The sequence below is a fragment of the Tinamus guttatus genome, unplaced genomic scaffold, assembly GCF_059628265.1.
Source record: "Tinamus guttatus ecotype Peru unplaced genomic scaffold, ASM5962826v1 Tinamus_guttatus_pri_ptg000434l, whole genome shotgun sequence".
NCBI lineage: Eukaryota > Metazoa > Chordata > Aves > Tinamiformes > Tinamidae > Tinamus > Tinamus guttatus.
This window is the reverse complement of record NW_028288968.1, coordinates 2,368,906-2,390,824: the sequence shown is the minus strand read 5'-3', so window position 1 is coordinate 2,390,824 and position 21,919 is coordinate 2,368,906. Positions and strand designations below refer to the sequence as shown.

Here is a 21,919-nt window from a genome sequence, read left to right as displayed (position 1 = left end):
GAAAGAGCAAGAAAAAAATAAAAAGGAAAAATGGGAGAAAATAGGAAAAAATAGGAGAAAATAGAAAAAAAATAGGAGAAAATGGAAAAAAAATAGGAAAAAAGGAGAAAATAATGAAAAAAAAAGGAGAAAATAGAAACAGGAACCCCGGGCTCCCGCCGCCCCCAGCCCCACACCTCCCCGCGAGCCCCCCGGCGCACACAGGCCGCCCCACGCGCTGCCCGGGTTCGAGGACCCCCTCACGCACAAGGGCCGCGCCGAGGAGGAGCGGCCGGGCCGGGGCAGCCCCGCTTCGCTTCGGGACACGGTCCCGCTCCGCGGCCGCCCCGGGACCCCCCGTTCGGGACCCCCCTCCCTCCCGCCGCGCCGCCTCACCGCCCGCCGCCGCCAACGGGCCCGTCGCGCGGCCGTGACGTCACCGCGGCGCCGCGCGGCCGAGGGCCCTTTGCCACGGGCGACGCCGCGTTTGGGCGGGAAGCGGTGGCGCCGCCATGATGGCGGCTGAGGCGCCGCCGCCTGCCCGAGGCCACGCGACGCCTCCGGGCGTCATCGGCCGTGTCCAGAGCGATGTTTATCATTTCTCCGTCCTGCCGGCGGTTCAGGCACATACGGGAATAGCACCCGGGCTGCCCCCGTGTGTTATTCCTCCCTAGAGAGCTGCATGGCAGGTGCACGGAGTAATAAAAACACTGTTGGTTGGAGAAAAGGAGGAGAGAAAATTAGACAACTCCATAAGCACAGGCCAATGGAGAGCTTTGGCTGCTTTGAAAAACTTCTTGACTTTACCTTGTTTCCTAAGCATGAGGGTAAAAGTAAGAAATGCCAGAATTGGAGACAATATGGCAGGAACATCACAAGCTAAACCTGCTTCTACACGGCTGAGCTGAGGGGATGAATCTCACCCGCCGTCCGCTCAACGCCCTGCAGCCATCCTGGCCTCTTGGGCACAGAGGGCAGCTCTTCATGGGAGCAGGACCTGGATGCGGTCGTTTCCATGGCTCCGTGGCCGAGTTCCAGCATTTCCGCGGTTCCCACGGGTTGTCCCCGCCACAAGGCATTGCCTGAACCCCCCAGGCTCCATGGGATTCCCCTTCCTCCCTTTTTGGCAGTGTTTTTGGAGTAACGAACCCTTGCTCTCCAATGCCGAGCAGAAAGCAGATGAGAAGAAATATGAGAAGGATGAGGAAGACGTGTGGGGGGTCACGGGGAAAATCCTGCTCTGCTCCCTTATCGGCATTTTGACTCTCTGTCTTGTGTGCCGCGCGTGTGCTCAAGTAAGATACTATTTTAGCTCGTGTTTTGTGCTGACACCTGGTGGCCCTTAGTAAAACCTTAGTGTAGCCTGCATACAAAGCTCTCAACCACCAAAGTTACTCTTATACCTTTATTTTTATTATTTATAAACATTATAACCTCATGCGTTGATGTTGCCATCGGTTTCAACGAGTCTTTTCTGTTAAGGTATAAGGGATTGGCCGTACCACTTCTGCTGTCCTTTTCCATCCTGTCTTTACTACTTAAATGTAATCAATGTGCTTGGGGTATCAACATGCAAAGATGCTACCTGACTCAGATGCATGAGGCTCTGGAAAGCTGGAGATCTCCGGAAAGCTGAAGATTGGCTGAAAATCTCAGTTGTTGATAACTCCGTCGCCGTTAGTGGTGTCACGTTGGTGTAGAGCCACGGATGTGCCCAGGATACCAAAATGAGGATTGCAATCCTAAAACGATGCCAATGGTGGTTACAAATACTGAGGAACATACTGAAATCTCAACTCGTTCCTTACTTAGAGCCATGGATGTGCCCAGGATACCAAAATGAGGATTGCGATCCTAAAACGATGCCAATGGTGGTTACAAATAGCGAGGAACATACTGAAATCCCAACTTGTTCCTTACTCGGGGCGCTCCTAAGGAGCCTGATGGATTAGGGACACGTAAATCATCCTTTATTTACCGAAAATAATAGTTTGGTCACCAGTAATGTGTAATGAGTTGCGTTGAAGGGATTTACATGGGATTAACATCCCTAGTTGAGGAGACGAGTTGCCGATGGAGCCTCTTGCCATTTCAGTGCTACAGGTTGAGCCCACAATGGTGAGGAAAGAAATATTTCTGTTTTCCTGCGTGAAAAGAGCAGGATTTCTGGGCAGCATTGCCTCGTTGGAAGTTGTGGCAGAAGTGCTGGTGACTTGAGCACTTCCCTCATGGCAGCAGCGCTCCGGTCCAGCGCCTGGCACGGCTCCCGGTGCTATCATTGCGTAGGGATTAGCCTTGTTTCCCAAGGCCATCCCAGCTGCATCTTTCACTCGCCCTGTGAGAATCGGTGTTGGGCGTTATCACCCTGGCTATCAAGAAAATAATGATTATACAACCGTTCTTGCTAATAACATCTGTATCGTGTGCCTTTCTCTGAAACAGGTCCTCCGAAAAAGCCGTGAGAAAAGATTATCTTCTGACCAAAGCGCTAGTGATTCAAAAGGTAAATACGGGTTTTATAAGGTTATGTGTAGAGCTCAAAGAAATGGGGCAGAAAATGCCATGTTGGAGCTCAGGAGAAGATGCAGAACTGCCAAGAGGGCAGAGGAGACAAGGAAAGCTCAGTTGGGTGTTGGTCTTTCCCCTTTCTAGTCTCTTCTCCCCTTAAAATTCCTTTCCTGGCAGCCTGGTGAGTTGTCTGGTGAGGACAGGAGACAAATGGAGCCAAGTTTGGCTCTACATGATCCTTGTAGATCACTTGTCGCTGCAGCACGATGGGCCCTCTGTGACTCACTGCATAATACCATGTCCTCTCGGGACTGTGCGTGGTGTCCCCCACCCTGCCTGCCTCCATGTCCCTGTGCCCTGGGAGCACTTAAGTGCCGTGACAGCCTCTTGTGGGTCCTCCACCCACCTACCAGCCACTCATTGGCCCAAGAGCTGTTCTTAAGCAGAGGCCCTTGGCCCTGACCTTTGTGTGGACTAGCTTGGTCTTGTAGCTCCTGGCCTTCCCAGCGGGACCTCCTGGCTCAGCTTTGGACCTGCCTTGCGACTGCTGACTTACCTGGTGACGTGGACTGTCCCTGGTTAGTGTCACCAGACCTCCTCTTGGTTGGGTCCTGTGGGGCTGCTTGGTGCTGAGGTCCCTGCCTGCCTCGCGGTCCCCTTTGGCTCCTGGCTTGCGGCTGGGCTGCGCTTGCTGCTCCCTGTCTTCGTCAGGCTGTTTTGGGCATGGTGCAGGCCCATGGATTTACCCTGTGGTCTAAGTGTGACCTCCGAAGCCTGCAGGGCCTTATGGTCAACCTGCAACAGGAGGTGACCGCCCTGGGGACTTCCATAACACTCCCTGCAACCATCTCCCCTAACCCCTTCCGTGGGGATTAGGAGAGGGCACAAGGCGCTGAGTCTGAACGGGCTTCCCGTGTCAGTGGGTGGAGTGAGACAGGTCAGGACAATCGGAGCCTGTTGCTCTCCCGACACTGACACGTTTGGCAGGATAACCTGGCATCTTCTGCATCCTTGAGGAATGCAGCAGAAGTGATGACGCAAGCTCTAATTTTGCTCCCTCCTTCCTTTAAAACAAGGGATCAACAGGAAGCTGTGGACAGTCTATGAAATCTTTACAAATCTGATTCATTTCGAGGGGGTTGGAGACTCCTTATTCCCCAAGGACTGGAATAGGTTAGACCACCAAGACCATAATTACTTGGAAGTCTATTTGGAATGGGACACGCAGCCCATTTTTTGCCTGTTTTCCCAGCCTTGCCCTTGTGGGGGACCTTTGCTGCTGTGTCACAGCTCATTTATTAGAGACGATGGTGGTCCCTGGCCATTTCTGCACCGTGGAGAAGCCTCTTTGTGGTATTTCCTACCAGAAACAGTTGTGGGTGGGAGATGAAGGATTTTCCTGCAGGTCCCTAGGACTGAGTATCACAGAGTGTAGGCCCTCCATGGGGTGTCCCCAGCTCACAACCACTGATAACTCACTTTTTATCTGCCAAAACAAGCAGAAAAGACTGATTTGGAGACAACTGAGTTACCAGAAGCCCCTGCCTTCAGTGGCTGCTGGGGGAGGCCCCTCAGGAAGGTGCTGACGAATGTTTGTAGAGCAAGATGGGTGAGGTCTTCATTAATTAGTGGCTTCCTCTGAGGGTTACCAGCCTTCCTCCCCTAGATTTTCAAAGGTGAAGGTGTGGCTCCCAGGAAGCCAAGCCAGAAGCCGATTACGGCGTGATCGAGATTCCTGTCTCCAATGACAGCTCCTAGAAGCCCCGTCTGCTCCTCTTACAGCTGGTTCAGCACCTGGCTGTCCCCTAGTACATTTTTTTCTTTAGTGGCACAAAGTGTATCCAACAGCCCTATGACTCTACCCTTCGTTTTGGCACAATTGCAGCTGGGCACTCCCAGGAAAAGAGGGAGGAGAGACGATTCCCAAAGGGCAGCCAGGAAAGCGCCTCTCACCGGTACTCCCTGGGCATGGAGAGCGTCGACGAGAACCTCTGGGCGTCCGTATGGAAGGAGAACGAGGCAGAGCCCGTGCTCCCCGCAGCGGGATGTAGACAGAGAGCAGCAGCAGAGCAGAGAGACGCAGGGAGCTACTGGATCAGGGAGCAGCCCTGCCCTCACTGCAAAGCCGAGAGGACCAGGCAGTGGCTGTCCCAGCACTTCTTTAAACCCATCTCGCCTCCCCCTGCGTCAGACGCTTCGCTAGAAGAGGATTTCTACCAAGCAATCAATCCATAACGGGCTTTCCTGCGAATTTTATTGCAGCCTTATTTTTCCTCGAAGCCCTGGAAAGGCTGGCTGAATCTCTATGAAAGCCCAGCAACAGAGCATTGGGGGTGACAATATAAACCAATAATAAAAAAAAAAAAACTAAATTTAAATCATCTAATTTCTGCCTAAAAGTGTGTAATTTATACCTTAAGAGTGTATTTATAGCATTCCATAGGCACAGTCTATTAAAGACAACTTGTTCTGTAGTGAGCAGGACCCAGAGCTCATTCTTCAACATAAGTCAACTCAAATTAATCAAATATTTTAGCCCATGTGAGATTTTTTTTTCTGCTGGCTGCCTCTTTGGGACAAGAAATGGACTACTAGAAAACTGGAGGAGGAGAAATATTAGCACGGGAAAACCCATGGCCAAGAGTCTTCTGGCAGAGCTCCCCTGCACCCCGATGTGGGTTAAAAGGTCCCTCAGTTTGACTCTTATTTTCTTCTGCCGAGAAAAACATCCGCCAAGGAGCTTTGTGGACAAAGCTTTGAAAGCCCCTTCTGTGCTTAGCTGTAAATGTGTCTGTAGAAAAATATGTTGAGGTAGTTTCAGCCCCTTATCTTCTGATTGCTTGAAAGCTTTGATACACGTGTGAACGCGGGCACATGGCATTCAGATGTGTTTTACCTGCACTAGGGTTTCCTAACAAGCCCTCTATAAATTTGCCTTTGCTAGACTGATCTGCTCTTTCCATCAAACATGAAGCTGATTTTGGTCTTCGGTGCCCTCTTCGGGGCTTCCTTGTGCCTGGAAACATTTGTTGGGTGAGTTGCACATCTGTAGAAGACCTTTCTTTTCAAGGCTGTATTTTTCAGTCGCTTTCTTCAGTATCTTCACTTAACAAAATCGGTTTGGGGCATCTTCTTTTCACAACTAACTTGTCTCTAAAATAGGTTAAATTAGCTCTTTTCTGTATCTCAAATCATGTGGAGATGAGAATCTGGCTATGCAGTTCTACCAAAGAGTATCTCCTAATACTGCACTAAATCATACAATATAATTAAGTCACTAGGAAGTTGGTGGCTTTGATACTTTGAATGAATCTTCCTCTTCAGCTTGATCTGGGTTTTCTACGGAGGTGGGTCTAGCCGCAGAGTTAAATTCATCTTACAGTTGCACTCCATGATCTTGAAGGTCTTTTCCAAGCACTGTGATTAAGTTCATGTTCTCCCAAGGCTTTTTTTTCAGGTTCTGGTAGAGTCAGGGATCATCCTGCAAAGCCTCGAGCTTGAACCTTCCCCAAAACCTTGAATATTCAGCCTAGCAGATCTTGTCCAGCAAATGCCAGGCGATCACAACCTGCCTTTGCATCCAAACAAGGAGCTGGTGTTTGAGATTCAGGGTTTAAATTCTTTCTCTCACACCTGTAATGGTTTTGAGTTATGAGTAATCCCGAAAGATAAGCGTGAAACTCGTTTGAATCTTTCATGTTCCACACGATTTTTATCAATGGCCAGGAAAGAAATTCAGGAGTCCCACTAGGGCCTCTATTTATGCTGTTTTCGTGATTTTATGTGTTTTCTGGGGTATCACCCCATGAAGTTTTATTTCTCCTTCTGCTTCTAATACATTTGCCTGAAAGTTCACTCCAAATATTGTGCAGAATTACTCCAGAGAAATCCAAGATCCTAGAATAAAACTTCCAATGAAAGTCAGACTCTGTACACAGCTCTGCCTCAATAAATATTTCTCCTTTCAGTGCTGAGGTTTCACAAACCTCAGGCTTGGATCGTTATTCAAGCGAAGCACTAACAGCTTCTCGTTATTTTGGGGGACTCTTACTTCCCTGGAAATGCTTGATCCTTTTCCAAGCCTTGCTAAGCAATTTGGACCAGTGTTTCCAGCCATTATGTTCTAAAGTTTATCCGCATGTTGCATCACAGAATAACTCCTTTAGGAGTTACTCTTTTTAGGAGATCCTTTTTATTTCATAGAGGCATCGGTTGGAAGGGGCCTCTGGAACTTTTTAGTCCAGCCTCCTGTTCACAGCAGAACGTGGAGCTGTTGCCCCTTGTTGTTACCATCTGCCCCTACCAAGAAGAGTTTGGCTCTGTCATTTCTCAACTCCCCTTCTAAAAAGCACAAGGTCTAGCTTAAGTTAATCACCGAGGTTCCCTCTGTGACCAGTGAGGAAGGTCCTTCCAGGAGATGATTCATCCCATCCGCCCATCCGGAATGGTGCAAACCACCCTCTGATGGCATCAGCTTCTGGTGACAGAGGGAAGTTAGTCAACAGTCCTTGCATTAAACAACTCAAGAAAGGTGAGGTGAACTCATATTTAGTGTCTGCTCTCCTTTATATACATATATAAACACCCAAAACATTCCATCATTTGCAAACTCAAACATTTTTTTTTGTAGCAAGTTGCTAACAAAAATAAATAGGTTCGAGATCGATCTTTTTAACCAAGTGAAAACTGATCCACTTGATGATGTTTTGTCTCCAGTGATACCTTAGGAAGTGCCATTGAGCAAGTTACTCAGCTGAGGCCCACGTAGCTGGTTGGATCTGCGTGTTGTGAGTTGAACCTTTGGGCAGCACAAAGTCAAGGGCGTTAGAGAGGTCTGTACTCATTGTATCAAAGTGACTCTTCTTCAAATCCATAATCCATAATCTCAATAACAAGCTGGTTCAGCAAGGTCCTTGCTCAAGACTTTGTTCTGAAGACTTATTGGTTTGCTGCAGACACCAGGTTCTCCGAATCAGAGCAAGCAACAAGGAACAGATTCAAAAACTGCAATTTTTGGAAACACTGGAACATCTCCAGGTAAGTTACTACCACAGAGGCACTTGTTAACACTCCAGGCCATGGGTTCATTGTGCTGGGAAGGTTTTCACAATATTTTTCACAATGCTGCCATAAATAAGTAGCTTTAACAGGAGTCGATGTCGGAGCTACAAGTTCTGGCACCAGCCAGGAGTGCCCACATTCACCTTCTCTCTTGTCTGGGCTTATAGTCATATTTTAATTGATCTACACTAAACCTTAGTACCAAAATTCCCTTTTTTAAGATGGGGACACTAATATTTCTGTGTTTGTCTCCAAGAGTAGTAAGAGGAATTTATTAGAGCCTATACCATATTGAAAGCATGCCATAAAATTCTAGGTATTAGAGCTTTTATTGCCATTGCAGAGAGTTATTACAATTATCTTTAAAATTATTGATTTGAGTAATATATAAACCAACATCTTACAAAGCCATGCCAAAGGAGGCACAAAAGCAATGTTTCACATTACTTAATATTGTAATATGGAACTTCTCTTGAAACTACCACTGGTAAAAAGGAAAACAGTAAAATAATCATAATAGAAGACTAAAAATTCCTCTTGCTTATACAAATAAAGCTCTGAAGTCAGTGCAAATACTGGCTTTAACCCCCGAACTCCCATATTTTTTTTCTCAAGTTGAGCACATTAACCAGTGTAAAATTGAGGTGAGGCCAAGCTGCAAAGGGGAGCGTGCTGCAAGCACAATTTGGGAGAAATGGGTGTTTCTAGAGCTTTGGGGAAGCTGTTTGCCCTCTCACAGCAAATCCATTTTTCTTTCCAGCTGGATTTCTGGTTAAACCCCTCTTCCCCTGCTCTCCCTGTGGATGTCCGGATCCCTTTTCACAGCCTCCAAGCCGTCAAAGTCTTCCTGGAGTCCAACAGCATCGAGTACTCTATCCTGATTGAAGACCTGCAGGTAGATGATGCCATGGGCATGCAATTACCTTCTAAATCCAGTAGAAACAATTAGCACGTTTTGATCTGGCCCTATTAATTAATCCAAGAACTGTTCTGCATCCTGCTTTCCCTTCCCTTGCTTTTGTAGACCATGGATAAGTCCCCATTTCCCTCAAGATGGTCTGTGAATCACTGCCCTGGGAAGCTGTGGAGGTCTCTCTGTGGATGCTCTTTGCAACCATTCTGAGCAGTGACTCATTAGCTCCACAGGCGTATTTAATAAGTGAAATTTTGCATGTTTTTTGCCATTGGAAGTTTGGGAATCACTGCAGGAAGTTACCTATAATTCAGTAAGCTGTGCTAAGAACAGCTCTGGGCATCATAACCCAAGAGAACTGTACAGCAGAGTGTGAGGGCCAAAATCCCACTCTGGGCACTAACCTAGTGTTGTTTCATGAGCAGTAATTCCAAGCTGGCATCTAAAGATGAACTCAGTAGAAACACTGCCCCTTTTTCAAACTTTCTGATACTAATCTTGTAAATTTTAACTCATGTTTAACATTTAATGCTGAGCAATGCCAGTGATCTTGCCTTCCTCACTCCACCAGCAGAAACAGGAGTTTGCTCCGTAGCCGTGTGGGGTTGGGACTGTATCCAGAGCCAGGACACAGGAGCAGCATCTCATTATTTACAGGGAACACTGCGAGAGGGGTCTGCCAAGCAAACAGGCCTCCCTTTGCCTTTGAATCACTTGTTTTAGGTCGTACTAGATGAAGAAAAGCAAGCCATGGCCTTGAGCCAACAGCGGGAGCGCAGCAGCAACACTTTCAACTATGGTACTTACCATTCTTTAACCTCGGTGAGTAACTTGAACCCACCTTTTGGGGAAGATCATTCTTTTTTCTGGCTTGTTTTTCCCATGCTCTCTTCGATTAAATCCTGTGTTAGGATCTAAAATTCCCATCTGGCTGCTTGTGGCACACGGTTTTGTTTTTTGTGGTCAGCACTGTAGGACAACACTCTCCCTCACAGAGGAGAGTCAGTGTTGGTCACACTTTTTCTCAAACTTTTGGATAAAGCTCTATCAAAATTCTTCCTCCTGACCCCTCAGCGATACTTCCGAAAAGAGTGAGAAATAAATACATCTTGAAGTAGGGTAATACAGGAAAGTTTCAGCCAGAGCAAAGCAGAGGATAAGGTGTTTTTACTACCAGGGTGTTCTTGAAGTGGATTTTGAACTTGTTCCTTGGAATAAGTAGATCATGGAGATCCAGCACTGCTTCCTCCTGCACCTGAGAAGCTGGGCACTGACCACGCTGTTGTAGGGTGAGCAGGGGCTTTGGAGAGGCCTTACTAATGCAGGCAGAAGGGAATAAAGTGGATTTCACCGGATTTCATCAGATCCTACCATTGTTCAGGGCAGCACAAAACATAGACGGGATATAAGTGTCATCCTCACTTTTAATTTTAGATTTATGAAGAACTGGATAATCTCGCACACGAGTGTAGCGGCATTGTCAGTAAACTAACGATTGGGGAATCCTATGAAAAGCGGCCTTTGTATGTGCTCAAGGTAAGGTTCCAGTGCATATAACATATTTAAGAGTGTATATCAGTGTGTATGTATATATGTGTGTGTATATTCATATCAAAATATGTATGAGTGTATACTACTGTAGTGTATACTACTGTACAATACTACTGTGTTCTCGATTTTGTTATATTATAGATAAAAATCAGTCCAAATCATCCCAGTCTATACGGCATGCTTGACTAAGAGGTGTCAGGGAGAGTTTTATGAATTTCTGTTTCATTTGGCAGTTCAGCACTGGAGGAACGAACCGTCCTGCGATCTGGATTGACGCCGGAATCCATTCCCGAGAGTGGATCACCCAAGCAAGCGCCATATGGATAGCTAGAAAGGTCACTTCAGCTGCCACTGCTTTGTCTTTTGTCTTGGGAATGCCCTTGGCCATTTCAGAGTATATCTACCACACCTATATGTACTTAATCTAGGTCTGCTGCTTCTGCTTCACATATCCTAAAAAGCAGCTGACTCCAGATGGGCTATGGCAACTGTTAAGATGCAGAATTGAAATACTGCAACAGCAGGGAGAAGTTTAGGCAGGCAAAATGTCATGGTCCGGGTGGAATTGTTGAGGACTTGAGGGCTGATAATTTCATGAGTGACTGAGGATGAAAAAAATAAGATTAGTTTGAGAAAACTAGCATTGGTTTGCTAATATTTGGTCTGCAGACACAGAAGACAAAAATGCTCAAAAATTCCAGCTCAATTCAAATGAGCATTTGAATTCTGCTGAAAATGAGGAAGCCACCAGAGAAGTGCAGCATCATTCTAGATTCCCAAACTGGGCTAATTCATCTCCATCCTAGTTTGAGCTTTGATGCGTTCTTGGGGACTTGCAGGAGAACATTTTGTTGCCCTTTTCCATCAAATTCCTGTCTTGTGAAAAAAAAATAGCTGAATAAAATAGCTCATCGCTGTCTCTGAGCCCCAGCTTTAACAAGGAACAATTACTGCCTGCAGATAATTAATGTTTCTCGTTTGCCTGCTCAAAAAGCCAGACTTGCCCCTGTCCCCAGCCACTAGAGTGTGAGCAAGAGGGAAGGACATTCCTGATCATTACGATGTGCCCTGTGTTCTCTCTGCTTAGATTGCTTCTGACTACGGCAGTGATCCCTCCATCACCTCTCTGCTGGATAAAATGGACATTTTCCTGCTGGCAGTCGCAAACCCTGATGGATATGAATTCACTCACACTGAAGTGAGTAAGCACACTGCCTCTGAGCTCGGTTAGGAAGCTCTCGTGCTCTTCCAAGCTGACAAAAATGTGAGGTTTCCAAAAGTTCATTTCTTAACGGCGTAACAGTGCAAAAGAGTCAGGCAGCCAAAGACACTGGTTGCTTATCTAAACCATCTTTTTTCCTTCACTGTAAATTCACCAGTAAATTCACCAAATTGTCTCCACGGGCGCATCTGGGCAGTTAGCCCATCAGAAGGAGTCCTCAGCTTGCACCCAGGACTGGTTCCTGGGGAATGGAAGCTACCTCTGGCAATGCAAGGCCTGAACTTGGCTCCTTTGCAAAGCCCCAGTGTTGCTCTGTTCTAGAATCGCATGTGGCGCAAGACACGCTCCAGGAATCAAGGCTGTCTGTGCATTGGAGTTGATCCAAACAGGAACTGGGATGCAGGTTTTGGAGGTAGGAACAAAGTTTTGGGGTTCTGTCTGTCACTGAGAAGGTTCCCTTTGCCCCTGGATCCCGTTACGTGGAAACAGCAAACTCCTTAAGTGATTCAGAAAGCAAATGGTCAAACATAACAGTAGTTGGCTTTTATAAAGAGGATTTCTTATTGACTAGTTGCCAAAGAGCTGAAGATGAGGCAAGTAACCTGTCCCTTCTAGCAATAAATCCCTCCAGCATCCATACTCTATCACTGCTGTCATATATCAGCATCCAAGGCTTTGCTGAAGACCTCGGAATTGCCCAAATTTGTGTTGTCCTTCCCTGAACACCAGTTCTTACTTCTGTATCAACAGGTCCTGGAGCCAGTAGTAATCCCTGCTCTGACACTTACCATGGGCCCAGTGCCAACTCGGAGGTGGAAGTAAAATCTATCGTAGATTTTATTGAGAATCATGGCAACATCGTGGCCTTCCTCACCCTCCACAGTTACTCTCAGCTCCTGATGTACCCCTACGGCTACAAATGCACGAAACCAGCAGACTATGCAGAGCTGGTGAGACGCTGACTGCACCGTATCTTCCTCTGTCCTTCCAGCTGCCTTTCCATCCTTGAGTATTAGAGATAACTGGATAAATGCCCTGAATTTGGCCATCCTATCCATGTGTTTGCCATACATCCCTGTGTTTGCCATTCCCACCCACTGGCAGCCCTGTTCCCTCATCGGAGGCTTGCAAACATTTCCTTCTTTAACCTAAATGACAGCACTCACATCTGGATTAATATCTTTGAGGGGTTACGAATCACATCACCATAGGACAACTTAGGTCTGGAGGTCTCTAGGCCAGCTTTGAAGTCAGAGCCAGCAAAGTTAGATGAAGCTACTCAGAGCCTGGTGCATCTGAATGCTGAACGTTCCCAAAGATCCCACAGTTTATTTGGGCCCATTCCAAAGTTTCTCGTGCTCATGGGGATTGCCTTTTTCCTAATATTTCTGAGGAATCTCCCATGGGGCAGGTTGTTGCCCCTCATCCTCCTGCTGGATGCCACCAAGAAGAATCTATCTCCATTTTGTTTTCTACACCTACCCATTGCGTAGTTGAAGTGAGCACAAAGCTGAGAGTGAAGTAGTGTAAAGTCTCTGAGTGCCTTGAGGTTTTCTTGCGTCTTCTGAAGCTTCTATTGATAAGACATTGGATGAGAGGAAACACCAGGTGATTTGATATGGGAGCTTTTATACTAATTTGCCTGTTGTGTCACTCCCTGGTTTTGCAGTGAGTGAGAATAGGTTCTAAAGGGAAGTTGGAGACTTCCTTAAGCAGGGCTGAGGGTGCTGAAGTCTGGACATTTGGTGTCATTAAGCATGGCTACTTTCTGACTCCATCTTCTCCTCTCCAGGATAGCGTGGGCAAAGCTGCTGCCAGTTCCATCCATTCCCTGTATGGCACCACCTTTGAGGTGGGGAGCATTTGCACCACTATCTGTGAGTATCACACCAGTTGGAGCTTTATGGGCTATCCTAGGGGAAAACAGACACTCTGGTCTCCCCCAAGGTCTCTCACCCACCAAGTCTCCCCTGGAATTAGTGCAGCTTCAGCAGAGCAGCACCCTAAGTCAGATACTGCCAGCTGAGCGTTCACACTGAAGCCTAGTCCTTGTCCCTCACAAATATTCACAGAATCCCAGACAACACCTGAGGGTGGAAGGGACCTCTAGGGATCACCCAGTGCAGCCCCTGCTCCAGCAGGGACACCCAGAGCACGGGGCACAGGGTGGCATCCAGGCGGGTTGGACATCTCCAGAGAAGGAGCCTCCACAGCCTCTCTGGGCAGCCTGTGCCAGGGCTCTGGCACCCTCACACCAAGGAAGTTCTTCCTCACATGGACATGGAGCTGCCTGGGCTTCAACTTGCACCCATGAGCCCTTGTCCTGTCCCTGGCCACCACCCACAAGAGTTTGGCCCCATCCTCCCTACATTCCTCCCTCAGGTATTTGTCCATGTTGATCAGATTCCTCTCAGCCTTCCCTTCTCCAAGCTAAACAGGCCCCGCTTGCTCAGTCTTTCCTCATTTGATAGATGCTCCAATTCCTTCATCATCTTTGTCACTCTGTTACCCCCATAAAGCTCCTTCCTGGGGAGCACCCTCTCAATGTCACAAGCCCCAAAGCAGGAATGCTGTCACTTCCCTGTGTATGGCTCCATCCTGAGAAACTCCCAGCACCTTCAGCGCAAATTGGCTCTGGTAGCTGGAAGTGCTGCATGGAAGCATAACCCAGATCAGCCCTCCATGCATCTCTTGTGGCTTTTTCTCCCTTTCTCTTTCAGACCAAGCCAGTGGCGGCAGCATCGACTGGAGCTACGACTATGGCATCAAATACTCTTTTGCCTTTGAGCTGCGAGACACTGGTACTTACGGATTCCTCCTGCCCGCCAGCCAAATCATCCCAACAGCAGAGGAGACCTGGCTGGGTCTGAAGACGATCATGGAGCATGTGCGAGACAACCCATACTAAAAGTCAGGGTGGGAATCAGCTGTCTAAATCACAGAATGCTCATAGAATCATAGGATCATAGAATGCTTAAGGTTGGAAGGGACCTCTAGAGATCATCTAGTCCAACCTCCCTGCACACGCAGGGTCACCTAGAGCACGTGGCACAGGACTGCGTCCAAGCGGGTTTGAAGATCTCCAGAGAAGGAGACTCCACAACCTCTCTGGGCAGCCTGTTCCAGTGCTCTGGCACCCTCACTGTTGGGAAATTTTTCCTTAAGTTCCTGTGGAATTTTTGGTGCTTCAGTTTCCGGCCATTTCCCCTAGTCCTATCAGTGGCCACCACTGAAAAGAGACCAGCACCATCCTCTGCACTCCCTTCCTTGAGGTATTTATATACACTGCTCAGGTCCCCTCTCAGCCTTCTCTTCTCCAGGCTGAACAGGCCCAGCTCCCTCAGCCTTCATAGGGCAGATGTTCCAGGCCCCTGATCATCCTCGTAGCCCTGCGCTGGACTCTTCTCCAGCAGCTCCACATCCCTCTTGTCCTGTGGAGCCCAGAACTGGACACAATACTCCAGATGTGGCCTCACCAGGGCTGAGCAGAGGGGCAGGATCCACTCCCTCGACCTGCTGGAGACGCTCTTCTTAATGCACCCCAGGATCCCATTGGCCTTCTTGGCCACGAAGGCACCTGCTGCCTCATGGTCACCTTGTCACCCACCAGGACACCCAGGTCCCTCTCTGCAGAGCTGCTCTCCAGAAGGTCGGTCTCCAGCCTGTCCTGGTGTCTGGGGTTATTCCTCCCCAGGTGCAGAACCTTGCACTTGGCCTTGTTGAATTGCATGAGGTTTTTCACCGCCCAGTTGTCCAGTCTGTCCAGGTCCCTCTGGATGGCAGCGCAGCCCTCTGGGGTATCAGCTACTCCTCCCAGTTTGGTGTCATCAGCAAGCTTGCTGAGGGAGCACTCTGTGCCTTCATCCAGGTCATCGATGAATAAATTATCTTCTTCTCTTGAGACAACTGTAACTGCATGGCATAGGGTTGAATAAAAAGCTTGCGTGTGTTCCTCCTACGGCAAAGTGTGTCTGTGTGTAAAGAGCGTTTCATGCAACCTTTCGGTTCTCTGCACTTGTACTTGAATGCCAGACTCCTTACAAGGCATTGCAGATTTTAGGAGCCAGTCAAACCTATAAGAGACCCTGTGGCCATCCACCTTGACAAGAGCCAGTAGGAGCTGATGAAAGGAGAGGAAGGTGGGAGATGTGACTGCTCCTGTGACAAACTGCTACTGAGATTTTACAGATGATCTTCAGATAGCAAAAGAAACCCGTTGTTTTCCCATCTAGATGAAGAGGTCACCATCCAAGGGATCTTCCACCAGCGCAGAGACTGAGGAGAGAATTAAAATCTAAGAAGGTGAAGGGTAAAGCTCTGCTTGGAGAGGAAGCCTCTGGCCCATAGCCTGCGTCCAGGTGGCTCCACTAGCCTCAGGTGGCTTCTGCAGCTATGTCTGTTTTAGTAAATAAGGGCCCAGAATTAATCCTGGGGATCACGACGTGTGATCTGTTTGTTGAACCCTGAACATCCAGGTGTGATTTCAACCCTATTCCAGCTCCAATGCTTCACGGTCCGATGAAAATTTAAGTTACTGGCAGAGACAGTCTACGTGCAAGGGCCACAGGACGCAACCGTAGGACACTGCAGAGGTCCCAGGTTCAGAACGGAGCTAGCGTAGGGATGAGGGACACTTTGGAGCTTGTGGAAAACCAAGATCCAGCCACAAGCTCTGCCTGAGGACGCTGCCAAGCCCTCGGCTGCTGAAGGTGTCCTGGGGTGACCTCGCTGTGTGCTTGTCCCGGCCCTTTCCTCCCTCCTTAGGTTTGGAGAGGACCACGACGGCAGGACCATTGACCCAGCATGGCCAAACATGACCATCTCATGGGCGCCCTGGTTGCGTTTTCCCACCCCCAGTTTCTTGAGCTCCTTTCTCACGAGCTCCCGTCTCCCGGCCGTGCTCCGGAGCCACCAACGCGTCAGGCACTGGCCAGCCCTGCCCCTGGCGCGAGCGCTAGCAGGTCCGACCGGCTTATCTCGATGTCCTCCGCTTCCGCCGGCAGCTGGCGGGTTCCTCACGCCTCCGGAGCGCGACGGGAAAACAAACACACCCGGCGCAAGCGGGCGGAACGCGGGGCCGGAGCCGCGGGGTGCAAGGCTGCCGGCAGGGACAAGCAGGTGAAGGAGCAGGTTCCTCCACGTGGCTTGGGCAGGGAGGACCCTCTGGCCACGCTCTTGCTCAGGTCAAACATCTCCCAGTCCCTCCTGCCGGTGACTCTCCGGAATGGGGCCGTGTTCCCAAACTGACCCATCCTCCCAGGGCTTGTTGGAGGGGCCAACTTGGTCCCCAGGTCCACCTGAGCTGCCGCCTCTCCGACCCTGCGAGCGGCAGGGACGGTGTTGGGCAGCCACCTGCGGGTGCCTTCACACCGGGCAAGACTTCAGCTCTGGCTCTGAAGCTCCGTCGGGCAGAGGCCACCTGAGCTTCCAGGCCGTCTTGTCCCTCTTCTTCTAAGCGCACACCTTGATGACAGCAGCATCCGGTTTTGCGAGCCCCACTCCCAGAAAGACACCGATAAACCGGAGTGGGTTGAGTTGAGTCTACCAACATGGCCAGCAGCTGGATCAGAGGCTCATGGAGCTGGACTGGTTGAACCTGGAGGAGAGACGTACGAGCAGCTCCCCCACACCCACCAGGAGGCTGTTGAGAAGACGGAGCCAGGCTCTTCACGTGGTGCACGATGGGGTGAGAAACAACAGCATCAGCAGAAGATGCTCAGGCTGGATGTGAGAGGCCTTTCCACCATGACAACAGCCTGCAGTAGTCCAGAGAGCTTGTGCAATCTCCGTCCTTAAGGAGTTTTGAGACCCAACTAGATGAGGTCTTGAGTAACATGGTCTGACCCTGCTTTGGGCAGGTGTTTGGACCCGAGACTCCCTTCCATCCTGAATTATCCCTATGATCCTAACACCCCGTCTAAAAGAGGACTTGCTTCCCCATCATCCAGGTCCCCACAGCTTGTCCCAGGTGTGTGGAGCCCAGCGGCTCCCAACAGCGCTGGCCAAGGACAAGCTCAGAGGTGCCACCACGGATGCGCATGGGGGTTCCTGGCAGGAATCACCCGACAGCTCATGTATTGTGAAGGCATAAGGGACACTCTCATGTCCCTAACGCCTTCCCTTCACTGTGTGGAACCTGGGACCTCCAGCTCCTGCTGGGATGAGGCAGGACATGGGAAAAACACCCCGCAGCAGACCTGGGACCTCCAGGAGGATGTCCTCAGAACCGCCCTGACTTGGCGCCTCCTTTATTTGCTTCTCCCAATAAAGCACACAGGGTTTTTTGGCTCCGGGGCACTGTTCCTCGCTTATCTGTTTGCCGTTTACCCACCGGCCCGGCGTGGGCAGCAGATGTGGCCTTGGTGGGAAGGTCCCTGAGGTGCCCCGGGAGGACAACCGGGGGCTATAAAGGTCCCCGGGGCCTGAGGCAGGGCCACGTCGGCCACCATGCGGGTCCTCCTGCTCGTCCTGGCCATCGCGGCCGCTGCCTGCGGCGAGGAGCAATTCGTGGGGTGAGTCCGGCCGAAGTGGGAGGAGGTGGCGGTGGGGACGGCATCGCTGGGGAGGCTCCACATGCAGCTGCGGGATGGAGGCCCCAAAACATCCCCAAACCCCCCTTTTGCTCTCTTCTTCCTGCAGAGACCAGGTCCTGCGCGCCACGGCAGGCAATGAGGCTCAGCTCGCCCTGCTCCACTCCCTGGGTGAGCAGGAGGAACTGCAGGTGAGAGCCCATCGCCCCGGCGTCTGGCCTGCGCTGGCCGGGTCTCATGCACGTGGCCGGATCCGTCATGGGCGTGAGGAACACTGCCAAGGAGCCCCCATCCCACCTTCAATGTCCATCTGAGCCCAGGTGGAACCGTTTCTCGCCCCAGGTGCTGGTGGCCACTAAACGTAGGCCATGATCAGCCACCGTTTTCCCAGCAAAGTTGCCCGGTTGTCCCCACGCAGCTTCCAGTGCCCTTGGCAGAAGATCCTGAGGTGCCACTGGAGTCACCCTCACTCTTCCCCACTCCAGGTTGACTTCTGGCGCGGCCCCACCAAACCCGGCCACCCCGCGGACCTCAGGGTCCCTTTCCGGAACCTCCAGGCCGTCAAAAGCCTCCTGGAGAGCAACAACATTCCCTACAGCGTCATGATCGAGGATGTGCAGGTGAGGGGCGGGATGCAGCTCTTCACCTCCATCTCGAGGGAGGTGCTGGGAAGAGGAGGAGAACATGGAAACCAGAGGCCAACTCCAGTTGACTTTTTGGCAAAAGAAACACCCAGTGGGTGGGAAAAACGTGGTCCCGCCAGGAGGACATGGGTTCCTCGGGGTGGGATGGAGGCCGCAGTTGACTTCTCCCAACCAGGAATTGGTCAACGAGGAGAAGAGGACCATGAGGCTGTCCCGGAAGCTGCGGAGGAGCACAGACACTTTCGACTTCTCCTCCTACCACACGATCGAGGAGGTGGGTGGCCGATGCGCGGCCACGCCGGGGGGTGACAGCGGCGGTGACAACTCCCCTGTCCCTGGCAGATCTACGACTGGATGGAGGAGCTGACGGTCAAATACCCCAACCTGGTCACCAGGCTGCAGATCGGGGAGAGCTACGAGAAGCGGCCGCTCTACGTGCTCAAGGTGGGTGCCACGGGCAGCGCCGGCCTCACCGGGAGCAAAGCAGTGCCAAAGTGCAGGCGTGCACAAGCTTACACGTGCATGCACAAGCCTGCACAGAGGTGCACGTGCATGCACAAGCTTGCATGTGCATGCACAAGTCTGCACAGAGGTGCACGTGCATGCACAAGCCTGCATGTGCATGCACACACATGCACAAGCTCACACGTGCATGCACAAGTCTGCACAGAAGTGCACACGTGAGAACAAGCCAGCATGTGCATGCACAAGCCTGCACATGCATGCAGAAGCTCACATGTGCATGCACAAGTCTGCACGGAAGTGCACGTGCATGTGCACACATGAGAACAAGCCTGCACAAGTCTAGACATGCATGCACAAGCCTGCATACAAGTGCACAAGTCTGCATGTGCATGCAAAAGCCTGCACAAGTGGGCCTAGGTCTGCACATGCATGCACAAACAGCACATGCATGCGGAAGTGCACACGTGTGCAGTGGCATGCACAAGCCTGTGCAAGCAAAGCCCATGCACAAGCATGCAAAACCCTGAAGACTTGTGCGTAAGGCTGCACAAGTGTGCTTAAGTCTGCACTTGCACACACCGTGAGCCCAAATCTACAGGTGCATGCCCAAGCCCGCACAGGCGTGCACAAGCCTGCACACAAACATACACTTCGACATGTATACGTGCATTCAGAAGCTTCTACATATGTGTGCAAGCTGGCATGTGTGTGCACAAGCGTGCACACATTTGCCCAAGTGTGCGCACATGAGCACAAGCCTGCTCATGCATGCACGGGCCTGCACACAAGTGCATAACGCTGCACAGGCGTGCCTCAGCCTGCACATATATGCACAAGCCTGCCGTGCATGCACAGACATGACCACAAGCCTGCACACGCATGCACACAAGTGTCCATGCTTGCATGAGCATGCAAAAGTCTGTACCAGCACGAGCATGCACAAGCCTGTAGGCATGCACACAAGCCTGCAGAATTGTGTACAAGCATGCACACGGATGCACGAGTCTGCAGGTGCATGCACACTCTTGCACACAGCTCCACAGCTTGCAGGCATGCACAAAAGCCTGCAGGTGCATGCACACAAGGCTGCAGGTGCATGCACATGCTTGCACAAGCCTGCAGGTGCAGTGTCCAGCTGCAGACCTGTGCACACGCGCGTGGGCAGCGCGCTCACGGCCCCGCTCCCTTTGCAGTTCAGCACGGGCGGCTCGGGCCGCCCCGCCATCTGGTTCGACACCGGCATTCACTCGCGCGAGTGGATCACCCAAGCCACCGGCGTGTGGACGGCCAACAAGGTAGGTGCCCGCGCGGGAGCCCCTGGCCAGGAGATTGTCACCGTGGTGGCTCCTGCAAGGACCTCTGGGGCTGGGAGCTCCAACCTCCCTGGTGATGTCCAAGAGTGTCCCCATGTCGGTCTTGGGTGTCTGGGTCTTGGCCATGTGGCTCCTTGGTCTCTGCACGTCCCACCGTGTGCTCAAGCGAGGTTCAAGGTGGCTCCTTCTGCTCTTCACGCCACGCAGCTAGCCGAGGATTACGGCAAGGATCCCGCCGTGACCGCCATTCTGGACAACCTGGACATCTTCTTCGAGATAGTCACCAACCCCGATGGCTTCGCTTACACCCAGAGCACTGTAAGTGCCTCAGCGGGAGGAGAAACCTGGTCGTATCCCCCAGCTCCTGCAGAGCTGCTGTGGATGCCACCATGCATGGGGGACATCACAGTTTTGGGTGGAGAGGAGTCCAGGGCTGCCCCTTCCCACCTGGGACGTTGCCCCAGAAGAGCAGAAGCTGCCAGAGTGGGTTGGTCCCCTCATTGGTGACACCCCAGCGTGAGACCTGACCTGGTGGCCTGGGCTCGTCCCCACCAGCCCCGTGACGGCCTCTCCCATGCTTGCTCCTAGAATCGCATGTGGCGGAAGACGAGGTCCATCAACGCCGGGTCCTCCTGCATCGGGGTGGACCCCAACAGGAACTGGGACGTGGGATTTGGAGGTAGGGTGGTGCTGTGGGCGCAGGAGATGCTGAACACCCCTGGAATACCTGGGCTGCCTCTCAACATCCGTGGTGGCCCCAGCGCCGTGGTGGCCCCATGGTGAGCGGGTGTCTCCTCCCCCGGCGTCCCAGGCTCTGGCTCCAGCAGCAACCCCTGCTCCCAGACCTACCACGGTCCCTACGCGCACTCCGAGAGTGAGGTGAAATCCATCGTGGACTTCATCCTGCAGCACGGCAACGTGAAGGCCGCCATCTCCATCCACAGCTACTCGCAGATGCTCATGTACCCCTACGGCTACAAGTCGGAGCCGGTGCCCGACCACGAGGAGCTGGTGAGGAGGCCGCAGCACCTCGGGGTGCCCGGTGGGGTGTGCGGTGCCCGACCGGGCCCTCACCGCTGCCCGCGGGGCGTCCTCCTTGCAGGACGCGCTGGCCGCCAAGGCCGTGAAGGACTTGGCCGCCGTGTATGGCACCCAGTACACATATGGCAGCATCATCGACACCATCTGTGAGTGTCCCCATCCTGTCCCATGGGAGGATGCCACCATGGCCAACCCCCTCCACCGCGGTGACGTCCTCTTGTCCCCTCCATTCGCAGACCAGTCGGCCGGCACCACGGTAGACTGGGCGTACGACAACGGCGTCAAGTACTCCTACACCTTCGAGCTGCGCGACACGGGCTACTATGGCTTCCTGCTGCCCGCCAGACTCATCGTCCCCACGGCGCAGGAGACGTGGCCGGCGCTGCTGGACATCATGGAGCACGTCCTACAACACCCCTACTGAGCGGGGGTTCCCCGGCGCCGCGCGGCGCCCGCCGCCCTCCGCGTCCCCGCGGTGCCGCAAATAAACCCGCCTTTGCCCTACGGCTCCGACCGGCCTCCGTCTCGTCTCGTCCGCGCCGGCTCCCTCCAAGGGCTGCGGAAACGTGATCCCGGCGGACGGGTCATTCCGGGGGGGCCGCCGGGGTGGAATGCGGCCGGCGCCAGCTGCGCCGTTCCCGGGCCCGTGGGAAGGGGGACGGCTGCGGGGCGGCCGCGGCGCCTTCAAAAGC

At 51.8% G+C, this 21,919-nt stretch overlaps 2 protein-coding genes across 3 annotated transcripts; both read left to right on the top strand.

The window, feature by feature from the left end:
- The first annotated feature begins 5,446 nt into the window (after positions 1-5,446).
- LOC104564826 (carboxypeptidase A2) lies at positions 5,447-14,165 on the top strand. The gene is made up of 11 exons (XM_010211464.2): positions 5,447-5,520; positions 7,443-7,524; positions 8,309-8,443; positions 9,185-9,283; positions 9,896-9,997; positions 10,246-10,347; positions 11,100-11,210; positions 11,556-11,646; positions 11,985-12,184; positions 13,027-13,111; positions 13,955-14,165. Exons 1-11 carry the CDS (start codon positions 5,456-5,458, stop codon positions 14,140-14,142), a joined length of 1,260 nt encoding a protein of 419 aa, XP_010209766.2. The 5' UTR covers positions 5,447-5,455; the 3' UTR covers positions 14,143-14,165.
- A 3,501-nt stretch (positions 14,166-17,666) lies between these two features.
- Positions 17,667-21,651, top strand: LOC104564831 (carboxypeptidase A1). Of its 2 annotated transcripts, none has more exons than XM_010211469.2 (11): positions 17,667-17,746; positions 17,874-17,955; positions 18,250-18,384; positions 18,584-18,682; positions 18,751-18,852; positions 20,067-20,168; positions 20,394-20,504; positions 20,775-20,865; positions 20,998-21,197; positions 21,289-21,373; positions 21,464-21,651. In XM_010211469.2, the coding sequence occupies exons 1-11, from the start codon at positions 17,682-17,684 to the stop codon at positions 21,649-21,651; spliced, it is 1,260 nt and encodes a 419-aa protein (XP_010209771.2). In that variant the 5' UTR covers positions 17,667-17,681. The 2 variants fall into 2 exon arrangements, with proteins under 2 accessions (XP_010209771.2, XP_088387913.1); XM_088531787.1 differs by having other exon boundaries at positions 17,682-17,746; positions 20,067-20,172; positions 20,398-20,504.
- The last annotated feature ends 268 nt before the right edge of the window (positions 21,652-21,919 follow it).

Coding starts and splice junctions, on each gene's coding strand:
- LOC104564826 (XM_010211464.2), top strand. CDS start 5,456: ATGAAGCTGATTTTGGTCTTCGGTGCCCTCTTCGGGGCTTCCTTGTGC. Junction 9,998..10,245: donor GGCCTTTGTATGTGCTCAAG/GTAAGGTTCCAG, acceptor TTCATTTGGCAG/TTCAGCACTGGAGGAACGAA. Junction 12,185..13,026: donor CAGCAGACTATGCAGAGCTG/GTGAGACGCTGA, acceptor TCTCCTCTCCAG/GATAGCGTGGGCAAAGCTGC.
- LOC104564831 (XM_010211469.2), top strand. CDS start 17,682: ATGCGGGTCCTCCTGCTCGTCCTGGCCATCGCGGCCGCTGCCTGCGGC. Junction 18,683..18,750: donor CCTACCACACGATCGAGGAG/GTGGGTGGCCGA, acceptor TGTCCCTGGCAG/ATCTACGACTGGATGGAGGA. Junction 21,198..21,288: donor TGCCCGACCACGAGGAGCTG/GTGAGGAGGCCG, acceptor TCCTCCTTGCAG/GACGCGCTGGCCGCCAAGGC.